Genomic DNA, 10734 nt, shown 5'->3' with positions numbered 1-10734 from the left:
ACATTTTAGGCAAGATACCTGCTTTTGGGAGCCCCGTTGTGTACTTTGAAACAGGAGCTGGGAATTTCACACATTTCTGGGACTCTGACTATTGGAGGCAGGTGGTATCACTTTGAGATGCTGGACACTTTCAATCAGGCTTTGACTTAAGGGCACACACCTTTTATCCTACAGGGAATTGAAGTGAGTAAATTACAGTACTTTATATAGCAACCTTGAGTTAATTATGAGGTCGTGCCTGATTTATAGACAAAATGCCATAGTGAAATCTGGGTCATGATGAGAAGCAGCGTCCAGACTTGAAGTTCAATGGAAGAATTAGAGGCTGTGAACAGAGAGGAACATAGTAAGTCCTATGAAGAAAGATAGCTCTCTGACAGGAATCAGAACTCTGTGGTACTCAGCTAAATGAATGAGCCCACTTTCTTCATTGCCAAGAACTCACTTTATCCAAAAGGCGCTGACCGAGGCAGGAAAGAAGCAGAATTAACTCAACCTTTAGCAGAGTCCCGCTAACCTCAGGGAAACCCATGTGCTAAGGCAACTGCAAGAAATATCATTTGTTGGATCAACCATCCCAGTCCCAGCCACAGCCCAGGTAGACTTGGTGACCAGATTTAAGGCCAATATTTGGTCCTTAAATAGTTGGATAACTTTTTTTTTTTTTTAAATCACCTTCATCTTTTAGATAAAAGAACAGGGACCCAAAGGTTAAAAACATTATTATCTGTATCTATATCAATATCTATATCTATATCTCCAAGATGGTGCTAGAATTCCTTGGCATTCCCGTCATCTTTCCATCTTAATTTCTGGAATTTTCATAGGTCAATTGCTGACTGAGTGGGCTTCACGAATGAACGTCTCCTCCTCAGGGGAGAGGGCTCCCTGCACCCCCAGCTGCCTGCCCAGAACAGGGGGTGCATCTACCTCTACAGCTCTGGCCATCCGCCTGCAGGGTCCCCGTCACACAGCTGCACAGGGGCCCATCGACCCGGCTGGTGCAGATCTGCTCACACCCTCCGTTGTCCTCACACCAGTCCAGCCCTGAAAAAGAGCAGCTGGTCGGAACAAGGGCAGGCAGGTCAAATCTTCGACGCCGCTCTCGGGGCAATGCTTTAAAACAGAGGACAGCAAGAAGAAAAGCCCAGCGCCGCTGTGGTGTTTTCAGAATCAAGGTAAAGATTTCATCGGGGTGTCCCTCCACCTCTGGTCGGTCACCAGATTCACGTCGCAGTTGAAACACACCCAAGAGTTAGTCCGAGCCCTCAAATCCCATTGTTTTAATAATTTATAACGTGTTTCGGGGGGACATACATACTTTTTCTCCTAATAGGTCCCACTGAAATGATCTGTTCTTTAGGTTCTTTGGTATAATCTGTGGCAATCCTGGAATTTTGTGGGCAAGTCTGAAAGACAGAACACCAGAGGGAAAATTTCACACAATTAAGCTGATAACTTATTCTTCACCATGTTTCCAACCTCCAAAAGAGGCAGTCGTTCCAGCCTCGAGCGCTATCACTACTCCAATTAATTAGAACCAATGCATTCTTGATCCTGGAGCCCACCGGGACTCTGGGCTTTATGTTGAACAGAATTAAATATATTCTCCACATAAGACTTCGATTCAAAGAGGCTCCCTTCCCAAGGATGAGGACTGTTGGATTGCATCCGGCAACAGGGTAGACAGCCGCATGTGTAAGTGGCTTGACCACAATTCACAGCTTGATTCTGCAAACGCCGGGGAAGCACAAAGCTGGAATGTTAAAGGTTAGGGAGCAGATCCCGGGGCAGTAAAATCTTAGGGACACTGGAGTCTGTGGAGGGGATGTAAGCCTGGCACGGAAGAGAGGACTGGTTTGTCACCTCATTCCAGCAGCCCCTCCAGGAGCCCCTGCGGAGCCTCAGGCCCCGGCGTGGATCTGGATGAGCTGTAGGAGAGTCACTGTCTAAAGAACTCCTGGATAAAGTACCCTGAACCCAGGAGTTTGCTTCGATTGTGCGGTGGAGCTTGGCCTCCACTCTCCCCTTCAGATTCAGGTGGCCTGGCTCCTTGAGACTTGGGTGCGGGTGTGGTGGTCCTCAAACAGGGCCAGTTTTGCCCCTCCCTCCCCCGGGGCAGTTGGCAATGCTGGGAGGCATTTTGGGATGTGACAACCAGGGAGGAGGTGCTCTTTGCCTCTAGTGGGTAGAGGCCAGAGATGCTGCTACACATCCTACAAGGCACAGAACAGTCCCTACAACCAAGAACAATTGGGTCCAAAAGGTCAATAGTGCTGAGGTTTCAGAAACCCTGGTCTAGTGCTATGCCCACGACAGACTGACATTTCAGAGACAGAGAAGAGGAGGACATCATTCTACTGCATTCTCTCTCTCCTGTCTGACCAAAGAGGATTGCCGCTCCTAAGCATCTAGGGAGGATTTCGACTTAGCCACTTCCAGGGGCCGCGAGAGCCACAGAACTCCCAGGAGCCAGCCAGATCCTGGCGATCGTGATCCCCGTGCTGGGCAAACCGGGGGCAGTGAGAAATAGGGCGATGCATTTCATTATCACGCCCTCACTTACTATTTTACAGGAGTACTTTTCGGAATCACACAGTGACACCGCGCAATGAAGATGAACTTCATCGTAATCCCCAATGAACTTGAAGACAGTGACGTGAAAGCGACAGGTTAAGGAGACGCCGTTCTCCTCGATGCCAATGGTGTTATCTTTAATGTTCTGACACCTATTCAGGAGAAAACGGAATCTTTGCTTCACACATTGGCTTCTATTTCATCTAAAGCCGTCATGATAGGTAAGAATGTCTTTGCATTTGAGAGTGACCTCTGGACTGTGTGGGTTTCTCATTTACTCCCACTCCCGTCTGTTTTCATAGTTTGTTTTAAAAGCATCGAATAACACCTCAAATTAATATCCTAACTGCAACTAAAAGCAGGATGACTGCAGGGACTGCCCCCAGTCTCCCCACGGCTTCGGTTTCTCATTCTGCCCCTCACGGAGCCCTGGTTTACTGACACCAACTCAGCAAACGCCATCAGTCCTCACCTCGGCTGTACTTTCTCTGGTTAATTATCAGTGTGTGTATGTGTGTGGGGGGGGGTCCACTGATGAAAACCTTATTGGTCCATGTTAAAATAGGTGGGAGCTGGAGAAGGCAGAGCAGTCCCGGGTGAGCTAAGACGTGTGCGGCAGGCGGCCACCTCTCCTCCCCCCGCCGCCCCCCCTCGTGGTGCAGTGACAGCCACCAGCCTCCCTCAGGCACACGTAGAGTTCCCCAAATGCATCACAGCCCCTTCTGCCCCACTGTCCTTCCGTATGAAGTTTCCCTAATCTGGAAGTCTTCCCACGCATGCACACTCCTGCTCTTTCCCCAGAGCCAGTCTGCGGCTCCCGCTTCTCAGCAGACACGCTCCTACCACGGACCTGACCAGGCGGGAACAGGTGGCCTTTTCTGGATTCCCGGAGCGCGAGAACCCGGATGTCGCCCTCACTGGGTCTCGAACACACTGTAGGGTCTACAGGACGGATCTAAATATCTTTGTGGATGAATGCATGAGTGAACGCATGAACTGTGCCACCGTGGCCAAGGTTGGCCTATAGGGGCTGAGAAGTTATCTAAAAATGATGAAGATAAAGAGTGACTCTTTTTTTTTTTTTAAATCTTTCCTTCCCGTACCCACAGGATTAAATACCTTAGTGATAAGGAAAATTAAAAACCGGAGTTATCCTCCAGCATCCCCACACCTATTAGGTTTTGCAATTAGTCTTCAAGGCGATCGTTTCTTAAATGTTTTGAAGTTAAAGCTTACTTGCTGTACTTTTCCTTGTCACTGTTATTCATTTGAATAATCTAAATGGGTTCAAAGTTTCTAAAATGTTCACAACTCTCCAATCTTCACACAGGCCTTCCCCCTTAACCAGACCACCCCCTCCCAGACCGATGACTTGATATTCAGGTACCGGAAACGCATGGAGCAGAAGGAAGGGGTTGGGGAAGGAGCGACAGGCTCTGTGGATGCCTGCCTCCATGTGAGCACACAAGCCAAGCACTAGAACCCTTTGTCTACCATCAGAGGAACAACTGTCCTTTCCTCTGTCCAGGTGCACGAAGAGGAGACAACAGCGACGGGCATGGTGGGACTTCTGAGTCACTGGGAGATGGTGGTAGCATTGCTGCCCTCCACCGAGCTGACCCCCCAAAATTCTGAAGTGAAGCCATTTTGCTGCTCACACGTTCGTCACTGTGCATCAGTTTTCCCACTGGACAAGTTCACTGGGAACACAATAACCACAGCCCTCCAAGAAAGGTCAGAAGGACTCATGAACTAAAATTCCCCCATAGGACGAAAGCAAACAACAGTTTCATCTGGAAGGCCTTTGTTCAGACCCGGGGGAGGCTGCGATTTATGAACACGCGCACTCACTCACTCACTCTCCTCTCTGGGTCAAGTCTATCAAGCACTATTTAAAAACTGCTAAATGCCACTGCGTCCTCCAAAGGAGACACAGGCCCTCCAACCGGGCTGGTATCTGAGCTCTTTCACTTTAGGAAAGGACTTCGATGGGAAGGAGAGGCATCCAGGCTGCGAGCCACCGAGGAGTCACCACGTCCTTCCCTTTGCCTCTGAAAAGCCCAAGAAGCTCAGGAAGTCAAAAGCCTCCGCACCCCGTGCCACCAGTCCTGTCCGGCCGGTTAGGGAGGCTGTGTGTCACGATACTTGAAAGGGTTCCTCTCTGCCGCTGGCTAATTGAGTCCCCCTGGCTGAACCGTGTACCCAACTTCTCTGCAAAGCCATGGATATCCAGTTTGCCCAGAACCATACCTTCTTTTGAGAAACTATTCCTTTTCAACCTTGAAGCTAATTGTAGTATCCACAGAGCTCCCTGACCACCTCAGGGTAGGTGTCGACCCAGGCTAGTCATGGGGGTCAGGACACGGTACTCCCCAAAATCGGGCCCCTTGGCATACTGAGTATTTTAAGGTGAAGGAGTTTGAGAAAACAGCAGAGGCAGAAAGGTCACGGTGACCTTCCCCTGACTCTACTCTCCTGAAACAGGTCAAAAAGCCCTCAGGTGCCAGGGGCCCTCCCTCCTTCACAAAAGAAGCATCCTTACCTCCAAAGACAGAGGGACATCAGGAAGAATCCTAACCAAGAGGCTCTGCTAAGCTTCCCCCAGTTTACTACACTTACCACATACCCTTTGACCTCTCATACTTCTCCATGGTCCCTTCTTGGTCTAACCTAGCAGAAAGTTCTCAGGTTCGACCACTTCCTTTCTCCTCATTTCCTTATGGAGGCTTCTGTGTCACCTAAAACCCATATTAAATAAACGTGTATGCTTTTCTCCTGTTAGTCTGTCTTTGTTTAATTTTCACAGCTGGCCAGAACTACTGTTACTTGACATAACCAGTTTTTAAAAAATAAAAATAATTCTCATTATTGTGGTTTGGTCTATAGTCTTTTCTTCTGATTCATTCCTTCTGTAAATTTTGTTATATAACCACCGCGTTTCAGGAAACATAGTAGGTGCCAGGCATTTAGCAGTGAATAAGAAGAAACTCCTTGATTTTATAGGCTATTGTAGTTTCTTCCACTTACTCTCTTATTCTGTTCTATTATTCTAGTTCTTTTCAAATTTTGACAGGTGTCCTGTTCACCAACCTTTCCTTCTCACAATATGCTTTTGTGCAGGTGATCCACATTTCTCTCAAGCTGAAACTCGAAGTCGGCAGGACACAATCCCCTCTTGGATCACATTGCAAACAAAGCATTTTGTAGTTAATGCCACAAGGACTCGGGGATCTGCTACTAAGTTGCTCTGTGACTTTAAGCAAGTTGCTTGGCCTCCCTGAGCCTCAGCCTGCTCATTGCTCATCCAATGTGTACCTCACAGGCTGTTAAGAGCATTCTGGTTCATGGATGCAGAATACAACATTAGCTCCCACTCTCTTCTTTAAAACCTGACGTGGACCAGTATTTATCTGAAAGGCTCTGAGGCTGTCCTCTGATAAGAGGCCACTCACCCTCCTTCAATGATGAAGTATCGGAGTTTGTCATTGCTGTCGCGGGAGGGGGTAGCATAGCATTTGTTCAGTGTCAGGAGCAAGTGTGTGGAGTCAGCTCCAACCACAAAGACCCCTACGTACAGCACATCTCGAGTTGTCAACACCACCTCACCCTGGCGGTAAGGATGTTTGTAGGAAGCATTTTTGTAGAGCGCCATCTTGGTGGTGAAGCTGCCTTCTTGGGTTGGAACTGTGAGATTAATGACACTAAAAGGGAAACAATCATGAGGCAAGGGACCCCAAACAATTATATGTATTCAATTGCTACTATTTTCAAGCCAAAAACGCAGAGGGAAGGCAAAGCAGATGATAGCAAAGCGTAAGTCCAAAATGGTACCCAAAATGGCAAGCCACATGTGGCAATTAAAATGAAAATTAAATAAAATTTAAAAAAAAATCAATTCCTCAGCACCCCTAACCACATTTCAATTGCTCAATTTTGACATACAGCTATTGTATTGGATAGTAATACAGTACATTTCCATCATTGTAGAAAGTTCTATTGCACAGTGCTGGTCTGAGGCATTTAGGTGCAGAAAATATGAACTGTTTCTTCCCTAGTGTTTCAAAGACAAATGCTAGCAAACAATTTTGATTATGCTAACCTTGACTGTCAAGGAAAAGACAAAGCAATGCACACAGCCCATGAGATTCTTTACCTTAGCATAGGCTTCACAACAGAATCTAAAGAGATCTTGATATCCAGCTCATAAGCGCACGAAAATTCCACATTGATCGTCCGGTCCCTAGTGATGATATTGCCAGTGTTGTTGGCACTTTCTATCCAGACTGTGTTTTTATACATGATATGAGTGCCATTGGACTGCAGAGCAAAGGAAGGTCAGAAATCATTAAATGTGGGAGTATGTGGCTTGCATTTCAAATCCACAGCCCTGAAAGTGGGGAAATGGCTTCATTCCATACATAACCCAGAGGCTGGTATAAGTCAGGATGGAGCAAGCTTCAGCATTTACTAACAGTAATAACGAAAGTATTGCAATAGATGTCAACAGCACCCTTCAGTCTGATAACCTTGAGTGTCCACGGAGGCTGAATCCATGTACCCTGAATTCTAACTACAACCAGCCCTAGTTATCTGTGGGAACCCAAGCTGGGGACAGCATGAAGTATTGCCATCCCAGGGTAATATAAATCTTCTTTTTCAAGTCCTAATCCAAAATCTCTCCTGCACCAAATCTTCTACCAGACTTTCCCACAAGGACCACAATGAACAAAGGCAAGTTGCACCTGCTCACTCCTTTCATTCCCTGATAAAGTGCTAATGAACATGGTTATATATATATAAAATATATATACATATACATACATATATATTTTATAGGAAGGAACAGGAGGATAAGAAGGATAAGAAGGGTAACAGGAGGATAAGAAGCAAGATGCTTTGCCAACCTATACATTGGATAATCTGACATGAAAAGTTGGGACCTTGATGTATTTCTGCAGCCAACCGTTACATGGTGTCTGGGACACCCTTCCCCCCAAAAACTCTTCCTTTACCTGGAAGAACAAGAGAAGCATGAACAAGGTAACAAAAATTTGTCAACATGCAGGGCAAAGGATGACAGCGGACAGCGCAAACCGAGGACAGGAGCCTGTCACTTATCCTGATCTTTCAGTTCAATTAACCACTCAGCACCCGATGATTCTTCTCTCCTTGATGTCTTTCATGTCGGATATGTCTTGTGTTGTTTTCCACGGAGGATATTTTTAAGTAAACCACCCTGAAGTTGGCTTTAAAGATACCCAACGTGCAAACCCTCGGGGCTGTCACTACCTCAGCCGGATGTCCTTTCCGGCCCCAGGTTCTCACCTGCACGATGTTGCCACAATTCCCTTTGGTGTTGTTGATCTGAAAGGAGATGAAATCTTCCCCCTCGATGTGGGAACACTGTCTGTCGTTGATCCTCACACCCTCCCTCTCAAAGCCGAGCTGGAAGAGTCTGCACTTCGATATGGACACTTCCATCTGGGCCGCCTTGCAGGTCACCTCCGCATCAATGATGTCATGGGAGTCTGCAGGGAACAGTTAGTATGAAAGGCAAGTCGGGGGGGGGCTGGTGGCGCTGCAGGGGTGGGGGTGAGGCGTCCCACGACTGGATCCTTGAGAAGAGGCTAGTGATCTTCACACAAAGGCTGGGCGTTTCTAATTAAGCTTTGATCCAACCAAAAGAGCACATGAAGTTATTCAAAGCAATAACCAGGATGTTGTTAAGCTTTTTAAAAAAGATTAACATGCTAGTAAAGTGTGTTTTGTCTTTTCTTCACAAACCTAGGACCTTGCCACACTTTGGTTGGAGCTACTTTCCCCTAAGCTGTGTACCGCATCTGGATTATCCTAGAGAGGCTAAAAGATGTGCCCCGGGGTGAGAGCAGCTCCGGGCAGGCCACTCCTGGAGCCCCCACTAGGAGATTTTTGACACTATTAGGCCAATTGACATTTTCTAGGAGTACATAAAACACAAGCTAACGAGCACTAGAGAAACAGAGAGAAGGATTTTATCTGCTCAGGTGAAGCCCTTGAACAGCAGCCCTCCTAGGGAATCTTTCAGTCAAGTAGAATGCTGCAATTTAGCACATGCCTTCTGAGTTATTTGGTTCCAGCAAGGGCACGGGGCTGGGGGGGGGGGGCAAAGCAGCACCCCCTTCAGGCCGACATCATGGGTGTGCCCGGTGGGGACAAGGCCTTTCCTACCTTATGGGCACTGAGGTTAGGAGTGGGACATGGGGTCCTAGGTGTTTACTGTTTGCTTCAAACCCCGCAGTCTCCTTCAGGACCAATTAATCTGGCTTTCAACCAGTCTTAAAGCACCTGGCACTCTCGCTCTGAGGGTTTCATGTTTGCGTCAAACTGCCTGACTTCCCTGTGAGACTAAAACATCAATTTGGATCTCTCTGATGTTGAATGGGGCCTCAGATGGAATTGGCTGATTCTATTCATGTACAAATTTAGGTGTTATCATTTATTGAAGAAAAGGCTGTAGCTACGAGGAAGCGAACATTAGCCTACTTTGAAGAAGTCAGATTGCTTCCTCGTTCTGCTTCAACGCTCACGAAAGCTTCACAGGGTGGGTCTCTAACTAGGGCGGCTGCATGGGCTCCACCCTTGGAGTCCTTCTGCGCGGCCGCCAGGCCTCCGCATCAGGCCCAGTCTGGGTGGGGAGGCAGCAGGTGTCACTCACTGTTACCGTAGGGGGGCGGCTCCACGCAGCCACACAGCTCTCCTCCGTTTTCCAGCTCACAGGTCCGGTTGGGACAGTCCGCCCCCACACAGGGATCTTCAACCACTCCTGCTAAAAAGGAAAACAAACACAAACACGCACGACTTGATTTTCACACCCATGCTCGGCAGCAGGTGGCTGCACTCTGGACTTGCCACTTTCATGGAATTGGCCGTGGTCAGATGGCAGCTGAGGATGAACAGACAAGGCAACTTTCCAGAACACGATGACAACACTAGTGATCGGGGCCCTGGCACTGGGCTTTGGTATCTCCTCCAACCCTCACGATCGCTCTGCATGCGAACGAAGTACCATTTCACAGCTGCAACATGCCCAAGGTCCACACAGTGGAAGGTGAGTGGTGAGAATGGAATACAGAGACACAGCGAACTGCCAAGATCTACCCCGATCCCTGTTCTTACCACACTGGTCTACCATTACACGCATTTGTATCTTTGCACTTACACAGAGTGGGGTCCAACCATTTATCTCCATCCTCCCTTGCAGCCAGCCTCCTCATAGTTGCTGCTCAATAAATATTTGTTAAGAATGAAAATTTTAGGGCCAGTAAAGTCCCAGAGAGGTCCTTCAGATAGGACTTGCTGGTCTGTTTTGATTCATGGTCTACTTTCCCCATAAACTTCTATGTACTTAATTTTATAAAAATAGACACACCCAAACCTACACACAACTCGCCGGCACTGACTTAGATTAATTGTACTGTTTTGCCAACAAGGGTAAAACTGTAAGTAAAAAACAAATGTATGTGGAGTGCCATCATCATCATATTATAAACAATTATTTCTGTAGCAGATGAGTCCACAGACCACCTGCAAGATCGTCAACTCCCCAGTTTAAGAAACACTAATTGAGAGCATTTTCTTTTAGATGCTCGTTTCTTTATTTAAAGAAACTTTCTCCCTATCAGATGTAATAATCCTCCTATTCATCATGGCATGGGATGGTGAGTGCTAAAGAAACAACAACTGTTCAATCCCAGCATGAGCCAAGTTAGCTTCAAGAATTTAAAAACAAAGCAAAACCCCGTGCTGTCTCAGATACTTCTCCTGACTCAGCTGCCACGCCCCTCTGCTAAGTAACTCACTGTGATACGTGGGAGTTTCGGGATGGCTTGGCATCACCCTGTCTTAATTCCCAGAAAGACCACTAACGGAGAGCCATCAGCATAATTTAAATACATTTATTTTTAAAGGCTTCCTTTTATAAAGATCCTTTCATTTGACCAGTGTGTCCAGTGCCTACACAGTGCACACAACGGCCACTCAGCGAATGTTACGGCTGATTAACACGACATGAAAACAGCCCAAGAGAATAGCAAAGTGGGGAGGCTATAGCCCACAGAAGGAAAAAAGCACTTCCCTTACCAATATGGTGGTCCATATACCAATTGGCAAATAAGACAT

General features: G+C 47.1%; 1 protein-coding gene across 1 annotated transcript in view; it reads right to left on the bottom strand.

Moving 5' to 3' along the window:
- Positions 1-224: 224 nt before the first annotated feature.
- Positions 225-10734, bottom strand: part of TECTA (tectorin alpha) — a 67529-nt gene continuing 57019 nt past the window's right edge. Inside the window, exons 16-23 of the mRNA XM_032428027.1 lie at positions 9272-9382; positions 7903-8105; positions 6731-6894; positions 6030-6278; positions 2567-2729; positions 1322-1409; positions 931-1047; positions 225-325 (exon numbers count right to left, since the gene is read on the bottom strand). Of these exons, the coding sequence (XP_032283918.1) occupies positions 225-325; positions 931-1047; positions 1322-1409; positions 2567-2729; positions 6030-6278; positions 6731-6894; positions 7903-8105; positions 9272-9382 (1196 nt within the window). The remainder of the gene's footprint in view (positions 326-930; positions 1048-1321; positions 1410-2566; positions 2730-6029; positions 6279-6730; positions 6895-7902; positions 8106-9271; positions 9383-10734) is intronic.

This window comes from Phoca vitulina, unplaced genomic scaffold (genome assembly GCF_004348235.1).
Source record: "Phoca vitulina isolate PV1807 unplaced genomic scaffold, GSC_HSeal_1.0 scaffold38, whole genome shotgun sequence".
In the NCBI taxonomy this organism is placed as follows: domain Eukaryota; kingdom Metazoa; phylum Chordata; class Mammalia; order Carnivora; family Phocidae; genus Phoca; species Phoca vitulina.
This window is presented reverse-complemented; position numbering and strand designations above follow the sequence as displayed.